The 24,931-nt window shown below is 39.8% G+C and overlaps 1 protein-coding gene and 1 long non-coding RNA gene across 3 annotated transcripts; one reads left to right on the top strand and one right to left on the bottom strand.

Moving 5' to 3' along the window:
* Nucleotides 1-5,697: 5,697 nt before the first annotated feature.
* On the bottom strand, nt 5,698-24,880 carry OGFOD1 (2-oxoglutarate and iron dependent oxygenase domain containing 1). Of its 2 annotated transcripts, XR_012075648.1 has the most exons (14): nt 24,650-24,868; nt 22,979-23,124; nt 19,339-19,385; nt 17,640-17,740; nt 16,012-16,128; nt 15,323-15,414; nt 15,000-15,128; nt 14,592-14,705; nt 13,030-13,109; nt 12,449-12,762; nt 9,257-9,379; nt 8,758-8,816; nt 8,026-8,249; nt 5,698-5,828 (listed from the first exon to the last, which is right to left on the bottom strand). XR_012075648.1 is itself a non-coding variant. In XM_006214538.4 (13 exons), exons 1-13 carry the CDS (start codon nt 24,801-24,803, stop codon nt 8,088-8,090), a joined length of 1,638 nt encoding a protein of 545 aa, XP_006214600.1. In that variant the 5' UTR covers nt 24,804-24,880; the 3' UTR covers nt 7,083-8,087. The 2 variants fall into 2 exon arrangements, 1 of the variants encoding a protein (XP_006214600.1); XM_006214538.4 differs by lacking the exon at nt 5,698-5,828 and having other exon boundaries at nt 7,083-8,249; nt 24,650-24,880.
* Nucleotides 5,768-11,050, top strand: LOC116281901 (uncharacterized). The gene is made up of 2 exons (XR_012075649.1): nt 5,768-5,941; nt 9,637-11,050. It is a non-coding gene; the product is annotated as an uncharacterized lncRNA (long non-coding RNA).
* Nucleotides 24,881-24,931: the final 51 nt, after the last annotated feature.

Raw genomic sequence — 24,931 nt, 5'->3', positions numbered from 1 at the left:
CTTTGTGTTGACTTATTGTAAAATAACCACCATATCAGAGTTACATAAAACTGTCTGTATTATGAGGAGAAAAAAATATGGATATTCAATTTGTGTCTTTTTAAAAACAATCATATCAATTTATTGATGTGTATTTATTAAGAACTTACTTACAGTAAGAATGTTCTCAACTTTGGAACCATGCTCAAAAGTGGAACAAATATATAATACTCTATATAACAAAAATAAGTTTGAAATTTTCAGAGTTGAGTGTGGAGAAATGTGAGTGAGGTCTAATGTAGTTATGGAGGTTTGGCTCAAATTATCTATTCCAGTTTTCTTCTAGTATGACTTCCCTTTCCTGTGAAGAGTGGGAAGCTACAACAGAAATTTCTCCAGTTCATTTTCAGCTGGTGACCCAGGTTTGATACAGCTTCCGTTTCAGGTGCAATCACATGAGACTTGAAATTTGAACTGAGATAGGTGGGATATTGGGCATGTATCCGATGTAGATGGTAGCAAATGTGGCATGGTTCTGGAGCCAAACTCTTTGTCTCGAGGGTTGCTGATTTAGCAGAAATAGATTCTGGATAGTAGGAAAGGTGGCATGATGTGAGACCCTGAAGTTAGAATGGCAGCTTCCTGATTTGCAAATGAGGTTTCCTAGATGCTGAGCCAGAACCGTAACTGTAGCTAATTTAGCAGTAGACTGAGGCAGGCCTGTGTATGTATAAGTAATAAGGGGTGCCTCCTGCTTTCACAGGCAGCTTCCTGATCTGGTAGAAGCAGCAGCTACCTTTGGCAGCCTGGTTCTACAGTACGGACTTAAGACTAGATTCTGGAATTGCAGCCTACAGATTTTTATTCAACCACTAAGAATTCTGTAAGCCCTCTGGCATGCGGTAGTCCCTTTATTCAAATTGTCTTGTGAGGAGTCTCTTCTCTGCATCAGAATATTGACCAATATGAAACCCCAAAGAGAATATATGGAACACATAAAAGGAGAGGTTTGTTTTTTTTTAATGGCTATTTTTAAAAAAGTAAATCAAGTAATTGAGTTGAACAACAGGTCTCACATTGCGATTTCTGTTTTAACTCCTAGTTATTTTCTGCTTCTTTCTCTCGATTCCTCATCTGTCGCTTTACCATTCAGAGGAAAGGTGAGAGAATTTTCACCTGTAACATCTGCGAGGAAATGTTCTCTTGAAACGCAGAAGTATCTTACCGCTAGTTTGCATTGTTTGGTTCCTCCTCGACGTGGTGCAATCATCTTAAACTCATTTTCTGCTTTGTCTTCAAGTGTACATTATCTTTTTTCCTATACTTAAAAAAAACTCTTACTCCTAAACTTCCTTCTTTTTTGTCCTCATTCCCTTTTATTTCTTTTGAAAGATTGCATTTTTTAAAAATTTGGTGTATTTAAACTAAAACAAAGCCAAAAAATAGTTCACCCATTTCTTCCCCCTCCCCCCATACCTCTTTAAACCACCAATCTGTTCTCTGTATCTATGAGCTTCGTTTTTGTTTGTTGTTAGATTCCACATACAAGAGATGATACGGTGTTTGCCTTTCTCTGACTTACTTCACTTAGCATAATGCCCTTGAGGTCCATCTGTGTCAACACAAATGGTAAGTTTTCATTCTTTTTTAAGACTTTTTTTTTTAAGGCTTTTTACTAGCTTCCTCCATTCGACCATTTAGGATTACTTCTATTTCTGAGATGTGTGTGTACATCACATTTTCTTTATCCATTCATCCATTAACAGACACAAATTATTTCAATGTCTTGGCTATTGTAAATAATGCTGCAGTGAACTTAGGGATGCAGGTATCTTTTCAAATTAGTGTTTTGTTTTCTTCAGATAAATACCCAGAAGTGGAATTGCTGGATCATGATAGTTCTATTTTTAATTTTTTTGAGGACCCTCTATACTGTTTTCCATAGTTGTAGCACCAATTTACATTCCCACCAACAGTGCATGAGGGTTCCCTTTTCTCCACATCTTCACCAACACTTGTTAGTTCTTGTCTTTTTGGTAACAGCCATTCTAACAGGTGTGAGGTGATATCTCACTGTGGTTTTGATTTCATTTCCTGATGATTAATGATGCTGAACATCTTTTCATGTACCCATCTGTACATATTATGTTGGCCATCTGTATGTCTTCTTTAGAAAAAATGTCCATTCAGATCTTTAGTATGTGTCTTCTTTTTAATCACTGAAAGGTGAGTGTAAACAAATTTGTATTAAGGGTGATTCAATTTAGAGTGATCTATTAGTTGGAGTAATGTTAGCTGCTAAAACAAATAGACCTCAAAATTCATAGTGACTCATTTATTTCTCATTTATGTTAGAATTTCTCTGTAGTTATTCAGGGACACAGATTCCTTTAGTCATATAGCTGTATCATTTCTAGGGCAGCCTTTCTCAACCTGAGTTCTCTTGAGAAATAAGCTTCAGGAAAATGATTTGGGTGACTATTTCACATTCATTGCATACAGTGAAGACCTTATAGCATTGGGGCTTAATTCTCTCACTTGGAACCCCATTTGAGAAGTGTTGTTTTGGGCCTTAGTTATTTATATCAAAGCCACTGGAAAAGCAAAGGTTTTAAAAGCTCTAGTCTGGAAATAGGACACTATCATTTCCACTCACATTCCATTAGCTAACGTGGCCACACCTCATGGCAAGGAGGCCAGGAAATGTTACCTGGTTATATGCCTGCAAGGAAGAGAAAGCTGGTGTTTGTGCCAACAGCTAGCAACTCCTTCCCTAAGAGTTAAAACTTTGCCTTAAGGTAGATTTTAGGGCTGGTTTAGTGCCAAAACATTAGTTTCACATCTTAAAAGCATTCATAAGTAGTTGAGGGAAAAGGCCTTGTCTCTGTGGTCAGTTAATTTTACTAGCTTCCTCCATTTGACCATTTAGGATTACTTCTATTTCTGAAATGTGAGCTTTAAGGAGTCCTACTTTTTATAAGACTGTTTGCCCCTGTAATAACTTTGTTTTGCATTTTCAACCTGTAAGCTCAAAAGATATCCACATATTCTATTTTATTTTCAGTAATCCTCAAAATAGTAAAGTATCTTACCTGCTTCAAAGATGGGGAAACTAGTGTTAGGGATTAATTACTTGCCAGAGTCACAGAGCTACTGGCAAAACTCAGGTCCCACTGTGAAGTCTTTCTGTTTTAGCCATAGTCTTATACGTTCTGAGATTAAAATTTCTAGTTGGTATTGGTTTTAAATTGTATGGCACCATTCATTTTTAGGGACCCTTAAACAATAATCTCATTAAAGATCATTCTGTTGTTCTTTGGTATGAAAACTTCCTTCTTATACCTAAAAATATTCATGGGCAAGGCTTGAAGGGGTCGACCTGCAGGAAGATATCTTTTAATAGCCCTGATATATAGCTTACAAGTCAGTTATTTTCACATTAATTTGATCCTCTTGATATTAGTATCTCTGAGCTCAGAGAGGCAGAATGTAGGGTCCTACAGCTTGGAAAGTTGCAGTGTGGAAGTTTGAAACCAAGTAGTCATGGCCCTTTCTACTATTTCTAACTGGTCCCAAGTGAGTGAAGACTAGATGAGAGCAAAATGTTCATAAAACACTAACTAAATCACCTTTTTTATCCTCCTGTAAGTCATGTTCAGCTTAGGGGAGAGAAAAACTGTTCGGTTATCAGCTACTTCTCTATTTTGTTGCCATATTTTTCTATCCTGTAGAATCTGAGTACCTTCTAGAAGCTACAGCTTTAGCTCTGTTTTGTTGCTGAATTTTGTTGAAGCTTTAAGTGAACACCCTGCCTTTATTTAAAAGTTGATCTTGAGGGTTCAGGTATGTGGGAGAACACTTTCTAGTCATTTTTTGAGCTTTCCCTTTAAAGTCACCCTTTTCACACCAGATTCAGGTATTCAATATTTTAGAGAGAGTATAGTTTTTATTATTTCCCACCATGTCTGCCTATTCAAATGCATTAAGGCTCAGTTCAGATGCTTTCGAGACCTCCCTCTCTCATGTCTATTCTTTAACCCTTTTTACATTCGGTGTTTATATAAATCTTAATCCCCTATTAAATAAGAGCAGAGGCTGCATCTTAATCAGCTTTATCCTCCGCACAGTGCTGAGCCAGTGCCTTGCGCACAGAAAAGCATCTGCTGCTCTCTGTGGGAGTGTCTGTTCTCACTAAGCCTGTCAGTAGCTTCAGAAACCAAAGAACTAGGAACTTTACAACTATTAATTGCAACCCTAGAAGGGCTTTACCAGAAAAATTTTCAACATTATTAACATTTCAAATTTTATAATTAGCAGTTATAAATCTGCCAGTGCAAAGTCCTGTGATCATAGAACTAAATTATCTCCAATTTCACTTTGACACTAAAATACAGTAAGATACCCATTACAGCCTGGTGTTTTGCATTTTTGCCTCTTGCCCATCTGGTCCCTCACCACACTATATGTTCATGAGTCATCTTTTTATTTGTTTGGTACAGAAATCTGCTATTCCTGAAATGAAACCACATGTACAATTTCCAAGTAGTTTTCAAAATTGTCTGTGTGGACTGATTTTAAATCAATCAGAGAAGGAATCATCTGCTTTTGTAGGCATGTCCAAGTTTCCCATGTGGGCTGGAGAGCCTGCCTCTGGTATCAAGGACCCTTTTAACAGGATTTGTGTTTTCTCATTCAGTTGTAGTGGTAAGTATCTAATGGTGTTGAAGAGATAATGTAGCCAGAACCTCTTTGTTAAGGAAATGCTGGTCTGGGACAGATAGCCCAAGCATTGATTTCTCTCAGTAGTCTATGGGAAAGAAACACCACATTCAGAGGAGTTTGGGAGACAGTCAATGAGCTGTAGAAAAGCCAGGTTCACAACCTAACAGCCTCTTTCTCTTCTAGGCTTCATTTTCTATGTCTTTAAATGAGGAACTGAAGTTAGATTATTTATAGAGTTCTTCCTTAAACATTTTACTTTTCCTTCTCCTAAAAGAAATACTAATAAGCTCTCAAATACCTTTATGAAAATGTTCTTAATGTATATCATGATAAAGGGGATTTATGGGGACTTGACCTTACACAGTTGTAGGAACTGGCAAAGTAGTCTCTGTATGTTCTCTAGTCCGATGCTGGAACTTAAAGCCCACAGGACAGGCAGTCAGGATGTAGAGCTGGGAAGGACAAGAACAAGCTGGAACCACAGGCACGAGATGGAGCCTATGAAGACATGTTAAAATCTGTGGCAGTTCTTGCCTGTGACCTTGATGGTGTGGGCATCCTGCAGAAACTGAGGCCCTTCAGAAAAACTGAAGGAAGATCCAGGGGAAGGTGGAGCAGTTGCAGGTGTAGACATGGATTCACACTGAGAAGGTGAGCCAGTAGGTAAGCTACAGGGTGTGTGAGTTACGGAATGGCTGCTGCCTCATTTGGGCCCTCCGTGTCTTGCACAAGAATTTGTGGCTTATCCTAACTGGAAACATGGAAAGGGAATGTAGTTCAGTCCAGCCAAGTTGATATATCACAAAGTACCATGGTGGTTGTCACAGGATGGTGGGGTTCCAGGTGACCTTTACTTTGTATTTTCACAACGTTGTATTAACTCTTCACAATGAACATGTGTCATCCATATAATCTGAAAAAAATATAAAGCTATTCTCTTTGGGGGGAAAAATCTTCCTTTATTAAAAGGAACTATAAGAATTGGAAGTTCATTGTTAAGAATTAAGAAAGGGTGACATATCATACAGGTGACCATCATAGCTTTTATCTGCAAGAAGTATAAAAAGGATGCCCATGTTTTAATTCCTCTTTTGCTACTTAACAGTTGTCGACATTCGTTCCAGGCCCTAAAAAGCAACATGAAGAATGAAATACTGAGGAAAATCAACTTCTTAATCACTGGGTATCTTCAGTGCAGAAAAGTGACCTGCAAGTTACACCATCCTTCACAGTCTAAGAGGTACTGCTGTAGATGATGTAACTGACTGCAACATCACAGTCTGGCTCTCAGGGATTCCCTCCCCTTGGACACCAGAGTCCTTTTCTGTACTGTGTATATTCTGCTGTGTTGATAGACCATAAACACACTGAGATTAAGGAGAACTTAACAAGTAAATTTAATTCCTTGTGGAGGATCTAAGACTTAGACTCAGGGCTCCAGAACTTTTAGATGTTACTTTGGACCGTAAGTCTAAAACTATTTTCCAAGGTTGGCACACATGATGGTTTCTGGGCTCAGCCCTATTCCCTGGGGCTTCCTGGGTGATGCCACTGACAGGGAGTTAACTAGAACTTCACCCTTCTCACTCCCACTCACATAAACACATTAGAAAGCAACTGAGTGAAAGTAATGGTATAGGGATGACCTTCAGTCTGCAGGAACTTGAAACAAAAGGCAAGCTTTGAAATTTAAACCATTAGTGACAGAGTCGCAGTTGTAATCCTACTTGAGTGTCACCAAGCTATGATTAAAAAATTGTGGTCCCCAAAACAGTATGCATGCAAATGGTCCATTGCCATGTGAGTGGGGAAAGACAGTATTAGAACTAGTTCTAGGCATTTCTTTTTATCTCACCCTTTAAAAATTTGTAAGTGTTTGTACTTAATATTAGTAAATGTATAAAATTCATAAATACCCATATAATGGGCATACATGTGAAAACATTTTTTATTGACTGGCATGCAAAATCAAATTTTTGAAACCATCAACCTAAAAGAAAGTGAAACTTATTTTCTTCATTTAAATGGAAATTTTAGAAAAAAGTTAGTACTCAAAATCTTAGGAGATAAAAGAAGATAAAGTCCAATGCTTTTCCTATCAGTTAGTAAAATCCAAAATAAAAGCTACTGCAATAGCTAATAATAAATGTAAAAAGGAAAAGCTTAACAGGGAAACAGCATTGGGATGGAACGAGAATAGCATCTTTCAACTAAAGAGGCAGTGACAGCTTACACACCCATCCACGCACACCCACGCACACAGGCAGTAGCTATTATATAATCCCTCAGTGTAGGGGAAAGAGAATGTAACAACATGGACAGCCTCTTGGCGTCTTGATGTGGCCTTTAGCATTTGATTTCTTAAAGAAAAGAAACGCAACTAGTGTTACAGTGACTTTATTGTACTTAGGAAATGAAAGCCATGTATGAGATAAGCATCATTTAGTTGTACTGGAGCCCTAACTCCAGGATGAAGGAGCCCTGGCCACCTGGAAATGGCTACCCCCAGCACAAGCATACATCTTCCTTACTGACCCAAAGTCTCCTGGGGCCACAGGGTTTTAGGCCAGGCCTTTTCCAAGGGAATATACTACACATCGTCTAGGTCTGTTCAGTCCAGGAAGCGTCACAGTGGGACAAAGCCACAGGCAGTGGGAGGAAGTGTAATGGGCCCAGAATGAACAAGATGTGAAGTTCTGTAATCGTCTAAATCAGTGTGATTAGGAAGGGAAGAATCCACAATCATAAATTTATGAGTATATATTTAAAAAAGGTCACTAGGAACATGGATGAACCTCGAAGATTTTATGCTGAAATAATAAGCCAGTCACAAAAGGACAAATATTCTGCTATTTGTCTTGTGAGGAATATGAGTTGTCAGATTCATAGAAAGTAGAATGGTGTTTGTGAGAGGCTTGAGGAGGGGAAGTAGGGAGTTACTATTTAATGGGGACAGAGTTTCAGTTTGGGAAGATGGAAAAGTTCTGGAGATGGATGGTGGCTGCACAACAATGTGATTGTACTTAATGTCACTGTACTGTACCCTAAAAAATGGTGAAAGTGGTACATTTTATGGCACATATATTTTACCACACACACAGAATTTTTTTTAATCACTGAAGAAGCTAATATAGAAAACAGAACTGAATGTTAAAGAAAAAGCCAAACACTTTTTGTTTTTTAAATCAAGCTATAAGTACCTAGCTCCCAGCTCAAGGTCTACACTGAGGACAGTCATCTTGAGCCCTACTAAAGGACAACCACACAGTTCTAAGAACGCTGCCTCCCAGGTCACCTCGTGGCTCTCCTTCACTCAATGCCTACCTCTTCCAGATGTCCCAGCACTGCGGAAGGCTCTTCTCCTTTTGCAGCTTTGCCCAGCCTTGTCATTCATAATAGACAAATGAAAAGTCCCAGAAACCTGTTCTGTGTGGGAAGGTTTTTTTTTGTTCTAGGCTTCGGTGGTTAATATGTTTGACAAATTTCAGAGTCTCTCTATCTCTGTAGACCAATGCCAAAGAATTGTTTTCTGGATTCACTGTTAGCAGCTGAAATAGGCAAATACAATGATACATCAGAACACAGAACTTAATGTCACCTCTTCAGTGATTCACCACTGAACAGCTGCTGGTTTCCATTATCATGTACTCAGACTGGTGATAGGGGATCCTTTAAAAGATCCCTTACTAGGAAGAGCTATTAATATTGCTCTGGCCATCAAGACATTTTCCAAAACCCCCACTCTGGTACATACCCATAAAGGTTCTACCTAATGCATTTATTTCTCACTACACTGAAAGATTCATAGGATTGCACTATCTGACTCTTTATTTGGAATTTCTCAGCTGGCTAGAATGAAGGCTTAGTGATTATCTTTTAGCATCTTTATTTCATGCTGAGTATTTTCTACTAGAAATTTGAACCTCTGCCAGGCAGACCAACATGGATTTATCAGTTAAAGGCACTGGCAGAAGAGGGTCATAACAGTTGGGTCTCTGAATAACGAAAGTGTCTTCATGAACTAAAAAGGATAGTTTGCTGTCAGAAGCAACTTACCTCTTCATCTTCACCTTTGGCAATGTAGGAGGTAAAGCCACCATATTCTGGCTCCCAGCCTTACAAAGGGAAAACAAACGGTATTCAGAAACCTCTCAGTGCAAGAGTTTCATCATCTGTTTAAATCACTGATCTGCTGCTGCTTAAAACTGGGGGATCTGGGAGTTCAGTAGTAATCAACTCTGACTTATGAGTCTGAACTTGCCATCGAATCAATAAAGAGTAAGAAGTGAAAACTCAGAACTAAATATAAAATATACCTGGAAGGACAATTGCCTAAAAGCTCTAGAGGGTTCCTTAGAGGGAAATTATGGTTCAGTCCATCTGCTATACCTCAATCACAGACACAAATCATACTTTGAGTTGGAAGACTTAAATTCATGACCCCTAAGATTGCTTCCAACACAGAGCTCCTGTGATCTGAGATCCTGGCCATGGCAAGTTACTTTTGAACTTGTTCAGCTGGACCGGGTCCCTCAGGAGAGACTGCCCCTCTTACCTTCACAGCCACAGTAGAAAAGTAAGTCCAGGGCAAATTCAGTCTTGCTGTTGTCATGGATTAAAGTGTAGTGACCAGTCTTCCAATGTCTCAGTTCCCCCTGGCATGTGGGAATACTTGATTCTAAGAAAAAACAACAGAAGGCCAGAAAAAAAAAATTAAAATAATCTTGATGCCACTGCTAGATTGCAAAGGAATGATAATTAGGAATAGTACAGCCCTGAAGAAAGACCATTTCCATAAATCTCAACTGACCTACTGCTCCATTATAATATTATATATAATATGTAAGCCTTATAATGATTAGCAGAAATTACCATTTCTGACTATTTGAGGGAAAAACGTTGACTTTCTGTTTCTCTCTTTACTGTAAATTTCAGATGGAGCATATACTTAAGCTGTGAAACTGTCACTGGTCCTTTAAATCCCCTGCAAGTCACTTAAGCCAGATGGGGACGGGCTTGCAACAATGGGAGGTTGTGCAACAACGATGGCTGCCCACTTCTATGTTTGCACCTCTGGATCAAAAGCAGCAATCAGCAACGGAACCAGAGCCCCAGTATTTGGAGGACAGGGTCCCCTTTGCCTACCCTGGCTCCCGCAAGCTGTGCACAGCTGCTGGCTGAGGGTGAGGAGTGGGTAGCTACTGTGCTAAGACCTGAAACTGATCAAATAACTGCAATCTATCATCACAGCCTTCCCCTGGAAGTTGCAAGCCTTCGAGAGACTCCAGAGGTCCAAAACAGGTACACTGGACAGATTCTACAAGTGCAACTGTCTTCTAGTTGGTGCCTCTAACTTTGCTATCTTCTCAGAATCCTCTGACTATTGTTTTATCTACCCTTGGGGTACAGAAGAGATTTCTAAGTCTATCACCACCAAAAGCAGAAACCATGAAAGGCTAATACAGTCCTGAGTATGGAAACATTTTATGAAACTGAAAAAGTTGTAAATGAAAATAAAAATAACAAAAGCTCAAAGGAAAACTATGCTGAGGTCATGAAAGGCAATTTGTGAAAGAAAATCATCAAATAACCGATAAATACAGGGAAAAATGTAGACTCATTGATCAATGAAAGGCAAATACCGAAAAGTTGGAAAATACAATTATTAGTTTGTCAAGGAAGAAGGAAACCACCATCATGTACCACAGCGCTGGGAGAGCAAGCTGACACAAACTCTGGGGAGGAGAACTGCCTTAGAATCTGGTGCAGTCTTGGATATAGCGCTTGCCTTTCTCCAAGGCTATTCTGAAGAAAGAAATGGTTGCATCGTTGTTTATTATGATAGTGAAGAACTGGAAAGAATCTGAATGTCCAACACAGGGCTGGCTAAGGTCATCTGATGAAAGACACTACAGTCATTAGAAATTACATTAGGGAACAGTGGCTTTCAAAACTTTTAACTGTGGAATACATTCTTCAAATAAAAGTTTCTAGAAATGCAGTGTTGGCAAGGAGCTATCTCTAAAGCTACTTTGGGGGAGGCAAGGGCTTCCTAACTGAGGTGTTGCACAGACCTGTTACATAAGAATGTAACATAACAAGAGATTCATTAAATATTAAGTGGGAAAAATATATCATCCCATTAAGACATGAGTGTATATACACACAAACGCCTGTATATATGCAAATATGTATGTGCCTACAGAGCAACAAAGACTGGAAGGATCTGTTCTAAATGTCAATAGTGGCCACCTGTGGATGATGATTATTTTCTTTTTTCTTGTTTTCCAAACATTCTGAAGTTGTCGTGTTCTTTTTATAGTATTAAAAAATTCATAATTGTCAGGTCTGCAATGGTCCTGGTTCTCTTGCTGGATGTGCCCAATCTCTGCTAGCAATTAATCCTGCTATTACATGCCTCACAGACTTTACAGCTTTTACTTTAGAAAGTTTTATAGCTTTTCTTTAAGAGGGTAAATTTTATAAATAGTGACTTTTCTTAGTTACTTTTGTATTCCCCACTCTAGTTTGGCCCAGGGCATTGCATACAGTAGATGCTCAATAATAGAGTAAAGCATCTTTTGGTTGCCTGTGTAGATTTCCTTCCAAGTTGTAGATTCCCTTAAAAAATGAAACCAAAAAGGAATAGAAGTGGACAAATACTTTTTTAAAAAGCTCTTGAGGCCCCACAGATCTTCACCTGATTCCTTTCAGGGTCTAGGTACAGATGCCAATATCGACTATGAAGGAAAACCAACCTTTCAAAGAAAGGCTGTTGTGTCTATTGATGCCAGCCACCTGTGTCTGGTTTTTCTAAATATCTGTGGTGACCAAGGGGACAGGTCGGTCAGTTTGGGAGGCTACAGAACCTGAGTTATGTCGCTCATGGTTAGCAACTCACACTGAGGGTTTTGATCCCCGGGCGTCCACCTCCCTTGTCTTTGCTCTTCAAACAGCATGGCATCCTCCTCAAGAGATTAGAGAGGAAGCAGCGGAGGGTAAGACTGAGGAGAGGAGCTGGGTAACAGATCTCATCTGATTTAGCAGGTGCTGAAACACGCAAGCTGAATTTATAGCTGCTCAGCTAACGGTGCAACAACGAAATTTCCACAGAAGTGTTCCTCTTAAGTTTCCTGTATCTTTCTCTTTTCCATCTCGTTTGTAGATGATTAAACTTCCTCTACTTTCAATAATTTCCTTCTATCTATTTGTCCAAATTCAAGCAAGTTTTTCTCAGTCTGTTACAGGCTTAACAGAAAGAAGCCACTCACCTTCCTCTCCTTTATGTTCTTGTGTTTTAGTCATTTTAGACGAAGCCACTTGTATTTCTCTCCACCATTTGTATTGCTGTTAGCCTAACAGACCAGCTGTTCTTCCTACCTAGAATGCTCTTCCCACAAATCCTTGTCTTTCAGATCTGAGATTAGATGTCAGCTCCTCAGACAGGCTTTTCCACATTGCCCCATTCACCTGAGAGGCCACCTTCCTCAGCACATAACCCTATTAAAATTGTCTGCACAGCACCTGTCCTTATTTGATGTTTTCTTGTTGTTTGTGTTATCACTGAGTCTATGTCTCCTACTGGAACATAAGCTCAGGGAGAGCACAGACCTATCTCTCTTGATCTCCAGTTCCTGAAACAGGGCCGACCACAGAGTAGGTGCTCCAGAAATATTTGCGGCATGAATAAATGACTGAATTGTGAACACTTCATGGTAAATAATGACAATGCGTACCAGCAGCTTACCTTTCTTTGCTTCGTCTTCCTCTGGCTCTGGGTCTGTCTGCTCACTGCTCGGTTGGCTCTTGTTGCTGACAGCCGCCTGACTCTTCTCTGGCTCAGAGGAGCTGTGGCTAGTCCCTTCTTCAGTGTTATCGGCAGCAGAGGCTGCTTCTCCCTCTTTTTTGTCCTCAACCTCATCTTCTTCTGAGGGGGCCAAGAAGTGAAGTCTCAGGCCTGTGAAGTTGGAGAGCAGCAAGAACATTGCCTCGGAGCGAAATAAAGCCATGCAGTCCTTCAGGACGTCAGGAAGCCCGTTCTCCTCAGCTTTCTCGTAAAACCTGAAAGGCAGCAGTGCCAAGGTGTTCATCAAAGCCACAGATGTAAAATTACTCATGAATGAAAGCTTTGTACCTCTCTCCCTAAACCCTGGCATAACTTACTAAAGTACAAGTTGTTACAATAGTGAGATTCTGTTAGGGTCTGCTACTGGATGTCCCTGGGAACAAAACATCATTAGGGCAAATGTCCTATTATTAGAGGTAACCCTTGTGGACAAATAGGAGGTGCTGAATACAGGAATAAACGTCTTGGACGATGGTTTCTACCTTTTGTTAGGAGGACCTCGGCTGCTCCATTCCACATCTCCTTTCTCCAAAGCCTCACACACCTCTGCAAATTTCTCAGGCTGGAAAATGAGTAAATAAAACAGCAGTTAGCAAGTCTCCTTATGATTTCACACTGGTCTGGCAGGTACAGCAGCTCTGCAGAATCATTCTGGCTGGTTCCTCAAACGGCCAAGTGGCTCTCACACCTTTCACATGAGATTCCCCAGTCCTGGTATGGTGAAGCCAGAGCAAAGACTGGATAAATCATCAGCATTCTTTAGCCAAGTGACCTGAGTGTCAATTTGGGGCATTTTCTTAAGTAGTTGTATGTCCTATGACAAATTGCTAAACCTCTCAAATTCCTGTGTTTATAACATGAGGATCATAATACAGACTTAAAAAAAATTTTTTTTTAATGGAGTTACTGGGTATTGAACTGAGGAACTTGTGCATGCTAAACACACTCTACCACTGAGCTATACCCTCCCCCCAAACTCTTTAATGCATTAAGATGTGAGAAAAATAATTAAACTGCATAAACAGGCAAAGTTACAATCAAAATGTCTATATAATAATACAGATTCTTTAGGCCTTAGCTCATTCCCTTTAATTAGCATTCTCAAAGTCTAGTATAGTACAAGAGGCTGATTAATCTATTGAAATATTCTCAATATAAAGAAGCTTTATAAGTACTTGTTTAATGCATTTTCCTAAGGAGGGTTCTACAAACAGTAATCCTATCAGTTGTAAAACAGGAAAGAGGATCCCCAAGCATGGTTTAGGTAACCAGCTGAATTAAGTAGGGTTAAAGAAGTTTATTTACTGTAATACTTCTTAAATTCCTTGGCAGGAAGGATTTAAGGAATTATGCTATTGGCAGCTATACAGTTCCAAGAGAGGCAGTGTGTAGTCTCTCTCAATCTTTTTTCGTGGAGGGACCAGCTCTTGGGACTGTGATTCCATGGGACCCGGGGCCAACTGGGAAGCACCACGTCAGCGTGTGTGATCTCGTTTGGCCCTCACAACTCTTTAAGATGGGCAAGGCAGGTGTCGCCAGGTTTAACTGATGATCAAATAAAAACTGAGATCTTTAGTGATTTGCTCAGATCAGTAAAACCACACAGCCAAGGCATGACTATAAATTCTCTGACTTTTGATCTAGTTCTCGCTCCACTATAACGTGCCCATCATTCTCAAACACTTGTTAATAGGTGTTGATCAATTAGTAATATATTAGTAAAAGTAACAGTAAACACCATAGTCATCAAGTGAATAGGAGGGGAACTACACACAACCCCCAGTATAGAAGTGTGTGTGTGTACCATTAAAGATTCTGCAGAACTGGGGAGTACCCAAGGGACTCAACCCACTAACAAGCATCTGATACCAAGGTTACCTATTACCATCATTTCTCTATTTTATTTGAAGATGAGGATGACAGACTTTCTAATCTGGAACAAAACAAAAAGCAACATAAACTCTCTTAGTGATGCCTATTCAACTACCCGAAAAGGAAGACTACGTGCCAAACATGACATATTGGACAGGATATGCTGACCTACCTTAAGGAACTCTTTTAGGAGAATTTCAGAGCTTTCTTCAAAGTCTTCCTGAATTTGTACTTGGTACTCCATATTGAGATAAGTAGGGTTGATCCAATCATACAAAATTTCATGCTGCAAAGAAGCAGCAAATGCAAAGAGTGAGTAAATAATTCCTACTGCCTTTGTCCTGACATTATTTCACACTAGTAAAACATATGCAAATCCTCATTTATAATTTTTTCCTTGTTAAATAAAGTTCTGGAAAAGCTCTGCCTTAGACTTTATGAAAGTGTACCTAAGAAGGGTGGAAAGGCAAGCTTAAAGCCTAGTTTCATTATCAAGATGGGCCACTTTTAAAACCAGAAAAACAAATGATACACCACAGATTCTAAGATGAGAATTCCAGCAACAGGAATTTATCCTTACATCTTGCGGGATGTGAGGGCTCCGAGGTACGGGGGGTTCAAAGTAGTTGGGAGGCCTGGACACCGAAGGACCATGAAACCAGCCGCTGATAGACAAACGCGACTTTTCTTCAGACAGGACTTCAGATACCTGAAAAGACAAGACCAGCAGCACAAAGAATATTAACGCATAGAATAGAGGAAAAGAGTACCAGGCAACACACACTGATTTCAGGGCCCTTCACACACTGTCTGAAAACAACCGGAAGCTGTCACATTCAGATAATGGGTGACTGAAAAGCATGCTCTTTGGCACTCAAAGTATTTGTGGCTTACAGTCTTTACCTGGTGAAAGGATACTGGAGACACTTCAAAGAAAACCAGTGTGTTCCACGAAGGGATAAGAGACTTGACAATCTGCTTCGGCTGGAAGTGTTCTGCACCAGGAGAGAACACATCCATAAACGTGGTTTCATGATCATTAACCACTTCCAGGCAGCCTCGTTTCATCTTGACCATTCACATATCTCTAAGGGTATCTAGATGTCCCCTTCAGGTCCTCAAATGCCACCCCTTCCGCTTCTCTTATACTTGCTAGTTCTGCTAGGCGACATCTGTTTCTTACCACACCTTTCATCTAGTACCGATAAAGGGTGGAAAAACTTCTGAACATTTTCTGGAGTCCAACTCTAGTGTTAATCATTCAAACAAAAAAAAGGTCCCTGACCTCCTGCCAAATGGGCTGGTCCGGGCAGATTCATAGCCACAGGCAGCTGTGTACAGCTCTCTTCCCTTCCATGGCCAGCATTCAGAGGCAGGGTTTGACTGTTCCCCATCTCAAATTGACTCTCATTTATCTCTGGAGTAACGATTATTTCAAGTACAACTTAGACAGGTGGTTCTCAGGGCTGGTGTTCATTCCCCCAGCAGTCATCACTCTGGTGGACAGCTTCTGTCTCCTTAGTGGAGTGCAGACACTGTGTATGAGAACTCAGAAGTGGCTGCTGGTGTTGAAGGGCATGCACGGGTCTTACCATCGACACTGTACAGGTCCAGGGTGCCCCCCAAGCTCCTGTCCCAGGGAGGAACCAGGTAGAGAATGAAGGCTATCCGGCGCCCTTCCAGCTCGTCGTCATGGCAGAGCAGGGCATCTGCAACAGTTTAACGCACACCTGCATGTCCCTGAGCGGACAGGGAGCAGCTGACATCTGATTCTGCGCTTCCTAACTGTCCATCTCATAGTCCTCTGAAATGTCAGCTCCTCTAGCTTTAAAATGACACTTATTTCTCCTCTTTTATAATTACAGAAATAGAACTGTCAATATGGGAAACTCTAAAAACACTGAAGAACACATACATAATAAATAACTCAGAGATAATCATTAATATTTTTACATATATTCTTCTAGTACTTTTCCAACATACATGTATTAGCTTTTTAAAAATATTCTACACTGGCTGTTTTGTGACCTGCTTTTTTTTTTGTTTTTATTACACAGCAAGCGTCTTCCACATAAATACACACACTTAGCATCTTTTAATGGCTGGATACCTATTCCACTATATGGATTATGAATTACCTCCCTCCCCCTTTAATCAATCTTCAATTTGTTAACTAAGTTGTTTCCATTCCTTGTCTATTATAAAGACTGCTTTAATGAACATCATTGTATATAGCTTTTTTGTACTTTTTTTCTTTAAGAATATATTCACTTATTACCTTCAAAAGGAAAAAAAAAAAGGAAAAAAGGCATTGAGGGAGATATCTGTTTCCTAGGAGAGTAAGAGTAGAGTTTATAATATCACCTCTGAATTTCCTGATATTGTATGCAAAGTGTGAGTGTGCATTATCAACATTTTTCTGAAAATATCAAAACTGAGCAGGACCCTGCATGGATCTTCCTAAGTACAAAAGCCCTTCTGTGTCCCCCCGTTTCTTGTTTATAGGATAAAAAAAACGCTAGACCTTCCCCGAGTTCCCAAGAGCAGGCTCAAGCAGTTAATGATTAGGACAGCAGAATAACAGGGCTCCTAACTCCTCCTGAAGGGATGTAGATAACAATCTGATGCATGTACTTGAGTTGTTCTGCAGAAACTTAAGAACTCCCTACTACTCAGGTGAAGGATGGTGACTACATGGCACTACATACCACAGGCACTAGACCCCAGACTGGCTGGAACCAGAAGGTTGATGATTGAGATTCCTGAAACATGACTCTGTTACCTCACCACCAACCAATCAGAAGGTTCCATGAGCTGATGATCCTGTATCCTACCACCCTCTCCCCTAACACTAGATTAAGAACCCCTGCCTGAAAGCCATCCAGGAGTCTGGAGTTTTTGAGCATGAGCTGCCTGTTCCTGTTTGGTGCCCTCACTTTGCTGCAAACACCTGCCATCAGAGTTTGGCTTTCTGTGCTGTGGGCCATGAGCTTGGTTACAATATGGTCAACAGCTTTCATCATATTCCCCAAAAGAACCACTGCCTTATACCTTCCAATAAGATGGGCATTTCTGTATATGAGCTGGATCAGATCTTCCTCATTAAGAAGATTCTAACTCTGTGCAGGAACACGTAGTCTAGGATTTTGGTACACAGTCACCATCATTGTTTAGTTAAAGCCTTTAAATCTTAGACACATCAGGGTTTTATCTTTCTTACCTGAGAATTCATATTTAGCACAGGACATGTCAATGGTTGATTCCAGGTCAATCTTGGAAATGTCAGAAAGCCAAGCCCGGAAATGTTCAAACAGAATTTTCCTAGAAATGTAAACAAAAGATAACTTGTTATACCATCATGTGGGCTCCATTTGGATCTACACCACAGTTTTCTCCTGGAGGTTTCAGTGTATGTGAGAACCATTCTCGAGAACGTCCCTCACTTTAAACTTGCATAGTTTAGGACTAATATTCCGACAAGTAAATGTAAGCCTTTCTACTGTAATGTATTTTTGTTCCACTGTTTCATTTTATTTTCTTCCTCCTAAATTTATAATACTGCCTGTCATGGTAGAGGTCTGACTTTTGTCATAACAATTTATCACACCAATGTTCCAGTCTAAAGTTAAGGATTTTTAGACACGTTTTTCAGCACTAATACTTGCTCCATTGTTTAATGAACACTTGGGTAGATGACACTGTTGTAAATTAAAAACTTTAAATTGCAATAATGGTGAATATTATGCTAACTGTGCAATAATCAGTAGACTTTTTCACAGAAGTTCTGGTATTAACAGGATACCAAAAAATGATGGTGGAACACTTCCATTTCCCAGCGTAAGTGGCTCTGTTTAGAAATCTCTTTAATAAATTTAAAACTCACTCAGCCAACTTTGAAATTCTGCTAACCTCGATGAATTAAAAACACTTAATGTCAATTATATCTCAATAAAACTAGAAAATATTTTTGAAAACATTTTAAAGGGTCTATATTAGTTCAAATTTTGCAAATGAGGGGAGTATTTTCTCTATCATCTTAGTCCAAATGTACATAACGGAAATCCCCATAAATTGCAGTTGTGCTGTTGATAACTAAATATCAAGTCTCCATGTTGATCCTTTGACATTTTATTACCAAATATCTTTTTATGGGCAGAGTTGCAAATTATACAGAATAGGCCAACACAGCAAACCCTAAACCAGGCTTCAGGTAGTGTGGGTGCTCAACATTTCTGCCAAGTCTTACGTCCTGATACTTTATGCACCTAATATTATCAGAAGCCTTCAGGCCCTCTTTTACTGGTAACATCAGCTTCCAAAATGTATTCCATAGGAAGATCCTCTTCCAGTCTTGACAGGTGGCCATTTCATTTGTATGTAATTTTTCACCATTATAAACAACATTACTATAAACAATCTTGTATGGAATCTTTGAGTATATCCTTAATTATTTTCTCAGGATAAATTCTTGTAAGTATAATTACACTACAAAAAGACAAGCATCATTTTAAGGGTTTTGATACATCTTTCAAAACAACCTTCTAAGAAAGACTGCAGCCATGTATAAAGGTATCTGTATTTCTGGAGTTTTTTTTTGATATTTGCCAACCAAATATGTCAAAGATGGTACCTCCAGCGTTAATTTGTTTCCTTGATTACTAATAAGGTTGAACATTCTATCATAGAGAACTTGGGCCATGGAATCCGACAGACTTGGGTTTGTAAGGGCTTGTATCTTAGCTCCCTCAATCTTTACCTTGGTAGCTTTGAAGAAGTTACTTAATTTCTCAAGAGTCTGTTTCCTCCTCTACAAAGAGGGCAATGATGCCAACAAAGACTGTAAATGACATAACATTTAAAGCACTTACTCCTCTGCCCAGCACACATTAGGCACCCAACAAATATGAATCCTTGTTTACCTTAAAGCACAGATGTGAGGCTCTCTTCTCTTCTTCAAATCATCAGACTTTATCATGAAAAAAGAAAAAAAGGATTTCCTTCAGAAATCGGGCACACAGAGGAGAGGAGTTCAGTGAGGACTCTGGAAGCACGGCATTGTGGTTAAGGGCCTGGACTCTGAAGCCAAACTGCTTAGGTTTGATGCATGGCCCCTCTGTTTGGCAGCTCTGTGACTCAGGCAACTTAGCCTCTCTGTGCCTTATTCACCCAACAAATACTTACATAGTTATTATAGTGGAGTTTATGTTCTTGAGGGAGAGAGACAATTAACCTAAAAGTTGATTATTAGTATTAGAGAAGGTGATAAATATATGAGGAAAATAAGAGTATGAGGGACCAGGGGTGGGGAGATGGGGAATGGTTTGCAAATGAAGGTTAGACTTCACTGAGATGAGGCAAAGACTTGACGGAGGTTGGGAGGTGTGCCAACAGAATGTCTAGGCAAGGAGGATTCAAGATCCTGAGTGTGTAGAATGCTGGCCTGTTCCAGAAATTGCAAGGGGGCTGTGTGGCCGGAGCAGAGTGGGGGAGAGCAGTGGGAGCCTTAGAACCACTTTAAGTAGTCTGGCTTTTAGTCAGAGAAATGACAACCTTTGGAGATTCTGAGCAAACGAATAAAATGATCCCATTTACAGTTTTAAAAACTGAGATAAAATTCACATAACATAAAGTTTACCATTTTAACCATCTGAAGGTAATTCAGTGGATTTTTAGCATACTCAGATGTTGTGCAACCATCACCACTAAATTCCAGAACATTCTCGTCTCTCCCAAAAGAAACCCTGTACCCATTAGGCAGTCACTCCCCTCTCCCCTCCCTCCAGCTCCTGGCAACCACTAATCTACTGTCTCTTATATATGTTTTGCTGGTCATTACATACAAATGGAATCATACACTATGTGGCCTTTTGTGTCTAGTTCCTTTCACTTAGCATGTTTTTAAGGTTCATCCATGTTACAGTAGTATTCAGAACTCCATTCTTTTTTTCTGGTTGAATAATGTTCCACTGTATGGGTATCTATTCATCAGCTGATAAGACACTGGATGTTTCTACTTTTTGCCTGTTATAAATAATGCTGCTATGAACATCTGTGTACAAGTTTTTATGTGAACAAATGTTTTCCATTCTCTTGGGTCCATTTATATTTTAAAAGAACACAAGGGCTGTAGGTGGGCAAGGATGGAAGTAAGGAGACTGGTTAATACACTAATAATCCTGGTGATGGAAAAAGATGGCTGGGATCAGATATTGGCTATTGGCAGTGGAAGTGAAAAGAAATGGGTTTTTCTGAATATATCCTGAAGGGAGAGCCAGCAAAATTTCCCAATGGACTGGATATAAGATGTGAGAGAGGAATCAAGGATGACCTCAAGGTTTTTGGCCTGAGCCACTGGATGGATTGAGTTTCCATTAATTGAGATGCCATTAACTGAATTGTGGGTGGAGCAGATTTAGGGGGAGATGATCAGGAGTTTAGTTTTGGAGTTAAGAGTGAGACTTAATAGATACCCAAGAGTTGAGGCAAAGCCATCAGACTCCCTGGAATCTGTCTGGAAGGGACCCAAGGGCTAAGCCCTAGAGTACTTTATCATTAAAAAGTCAGATATAAAAGGAAGACATACCAAAGGAAACTAAAGACTCGCCAGTGACAAAAAAGGGAAACGAAGAGAGCATGGTGTCCTGAAAGGAAAGTGAAAAACAATGTCTCCAGGAAGGAGGAACAACACAGTAGGCCAAATACTGCTGAGAGTCAAGTCAGACCAGGCCTGGAAACTGCTGACTGAACTTACTCATGTGCAAGTTGTGAGTGACCTTGACAACAGTTCCAGTGGGGGGGGGGGTAAAATGCGAAAGCCTGGTTACAGTGGGCTTAACAGAGAATGCAAGAGGAATTTAAGACAGTACAGAGGACCTGTGAGGAATGCTGTCAAGGGGGCACAGAGGACTAGGTGATAGGTGAAGAGGGAAGTTAGCTCAACATTTTTTTTTAAGATGAAAAGAACTAAAAGCTTTTTTTTTTTTTTTGGTATGTTGAAGGAAATAATCCAGAAGAGAAGGAAAAACTGATGTAGTTTCTTCATCAGTGGAACAGGAATAGTAAGGTATTGTTATGAGGATTTAATGAATTAATAAACACAAAGCATTTAGCATGGCATAAAGCATGCACTCAATAATGCTTACTTTAAAATAAACACAGAATATCAGGCTACTCCTAGTGACAAACCTGGTTGGGGAATTAGAGGACATTATAAACCCAATTATCAAGTCAATTCATAGCACAAGCAAAGAAAAAGGGACATGAGTGAAGTGAAAAGGGACAGGAGACTGAAAGCAGATTTTCTATTTATATTTACATTTATATATTCAGTCCCAACGTGAGCACAGTAAAAAAAAATATTCACAGCAGAGAAGAGTTTCACCAAGCACCCATGAGAATCTAAAGTAATGGTTTCTTCTTTTCCCCCTCAGCACTAGGGCTCTTATTATTTTGCCTCTCACTGACTTCACAGTTGGAAGTATTTTCATCTACTAAACAGCATTAAGTGAAAACCACTTTGATTTCTCAATTTCAGCAATCAGAGATGCAACTGCCCTAAAGCAACAAAAGAGGCCCAGTGTTATCTGAGTTGATATAATTACAAAGGTAGACAACTATGTTTTTTAATTAACCTATACAACTTTACTCCGGATAAAGTGTATTTTTCATTAGATTTTCTGAATTATTAAGAGTCACACCATTTGTGTAGTCAACCTGGCAAATTCATCATATGTACAGGGTCCAAAGATCGACAGACGGGGGACACAATCAGCTCTAGTGTAAAAAAGTAAAAGCAAGACAGAAATGTTACTGTCTTAGCCCAGAGAAAAATAAATCAAAGGGAAAATGCAAAACAAACAAACAAAAAACCAAAAGAGTTTTTTGTCCTTTTCATTTTTATTTTATTTTCTGTGAATTTAAGGGTTGATATCCTTGAGGTTTTATAAAGGATTTCCAAGAGTGATGTACACCACATACTGAAAGATACCCCCGAAACTGGGGAAACCAATGACCTGCATACCTCTATACCTACACTGGGTCTGTCTTCTTAGAAAAACCAGCCTTGATTTTGCGATAGTCTTTTGTGCCAAATTAAATTATCCACCAAAAACAGAATGGATCTAACTCTCTGCAGGACATACTGTAATACATCAAGCCACCTAAAACAAAGACATGAACTCAAAAATCTAAATGGTTATTATCTTCCAACGTACTCTCTCTTCATTATACCACTCCCCGAAATGTACTTCTCTCCTTTGTTTATAATGTACTTTACTCATTGGCTTGACTATCTTTCACTATCACCACCCACTCTGTTATTTTAGATTTTAAATGCTTTCAGGGCAGCAACTGGCAAAGACTCCCATATAATATAATTACAGCACCTAACGCACAGTTAACACTCAGTTTATGTTAAATAAATGAATGCTTTTAACAAAGTCAGAGCCAGGACCCTCCATGGCAAACACAAACTAAAACCTTAAATCTAAAGGTATTGAATGATTTTATAGAGAATGAGCTTCTAAAGCAGAAAAGCTAATGTGAAAGGGGCATAAATACCTGCTGGAACTTATATAAATCGTTATACTTTTCATGGAAGTCCAAGTTCAAAAGTTCCTTCTGAAGTCCTTCTAAGAAGTTTTGGCTTTGGATGAAGTTTGGGATCACGCAGTGAAGAAAGGGGTCCATGTCCATGGCAATGGCTTCTGTTGGGAGGAAAGCATTATCTATGGCTTTTTCCCTTTTGTATTTTTGACCCGTGAATAGTACAGTAGAGAGAATACAAAAGGGATGGTCATGAATTTTCAGGAACCTAGTACGTAAAGTCTAAGATATGGGGGAAGAATTATAAGCTCTTCCCTTTTTCTCTTTACCCACTCAATACTACTTTTTAAAGATATTGTGCTTAAAAATATTACTCCTTAAGGTGAGTACAGGTGATGTCACTAAAATAAGGCTCCCATTCTTTTTGCTTTTTTTTTTAATTCAATGATTACTTATTTAATTGAGTGTATTTCAAAGTCTTAATTCATTCCTGTCCCCAAACTTAAAATGAGAGCAGCAAATTTAAAATGAGAATAGCAATACTGGTTGGCAATTTTTCTTCAATCCTTTTTTCCTTCTCCAAGTTACTGTCAGAAGAAGTTACAACACACATACTTTTAAAAAAAAAATTTAGGCATAACCGCCTCTAACGCCTTAGTTTTTACCTCAATGTTTTGCCCACTGCTTATAGTGGGATAGATTAAGCACCCCTCTGATCACCACCACCACCCCCCACCAGGTGCCAGGCACAGCGGTGCTTTACATGCATTATTTAATTTAATCTCAACAACTCTAAGGTAGACAGCATCAATATCTTCATCCCACGGATAAGGAATCTGAAAAATCCTTGAATGTACAGAGCTTGCACTTTAAACACTGAGCTATCACTTTCCACAGGCATCTGGAAAACCCAGGATTCACCTCTTCAAAGCACTTAACCACCGAAACAAAAATCATGGCAAACTTTCGAATGGAAAGCATGATGCATTAAGCAGAGTTCTTATCCTATAGGGTGATATTTGAAGCTGAGGCTGGAATCGTTCCATGTAGGTTCCTTCCTTTAGTCAAAATATGTTTATTTTCATGGGTCATGTTGTTGAACTACAGGCCTGCAAAATCGAGTAAGCTTAGGTGCCTGCTATCTGGCAGCTCACAACAATACGCTTTCATGGGACAACCAAACGTGATCCTCGGAAGAAAAATAGCATAAGCCACTCAAGTATGAGTCCAAATGTTTACTGGTCCTTATTCAGGAAGACATGTATTGATGTATACATACATTACTTTATTGATCTCATTCAACATGAGCTCTCCAAGGGAAATACTATTAGTTATTCTACTTTACACAGGAAGGAGCTGAACCCATTGCTCAACCAAGCACAATTAGTGGAGAAGATTCTAACTCAGTAATCACTAATTTCAGAATTTCCATAACTTGCATGTCCTCTACTTCGAGAAAGTCCCTGGCCTAAATTTCTTTCTCTTCTAGGTTTCTAAATCCAAACATAACTTGGAGTGAAAAGAGACAACAGGCCAAGTAGGCGAGTCGGAGGTGGCCAAAGTCACACTCTCTCCAAGAGCCTCTTCCCTTTTCGCCTCGCAGCTCAGGAATCGGCTTGAGCGCCGGGACTTTTTCAGAGGCCCCCAGATCCGCGCTGCGCTCCTCTCTTCACAGTACCCGCTTACCGTGGTGGAACGGCGTCCTGCGGCTCCAGGCCTCAGCCACCTGCTTTTTCAAGATTTCCTCCATGACAGCATCCGAAAACTTCGCCATTATCTCCTTCTTTCCTTTTTTCCCCGGCCGGCCGGGGCCGGGCTCAGCAGGCCGCTTCCCATTCATCTCGCAAGCTACGAGACCCACGCCACACTGATCAAGCAGCTTATTTCCTAAGGAGACTACAATTCCCAGAATGCCCGCTTTCCTGTGCCATCCAATAGTAAGTACCAAAGTGAGAAGAGGCGGGACCA

The sequence above is a fragment of the Vicugna pacos genome, chromosome 9 (assembly GCF_048564905.1).
Source record: "Vicugna pacos chromosome 9, VicPac4, whole genome shotgun sequence".
NCBI classification, from domain to species: domain Eukaryota; kingdom Metazoa; phylum Chordata; class Mammalia; order Artiodactyla; family Camelidae; genus Vicugna; species Vicugna pacos.
This window is presented reverse-complemented; position numbering and strand designations above follow the sequence as displayed.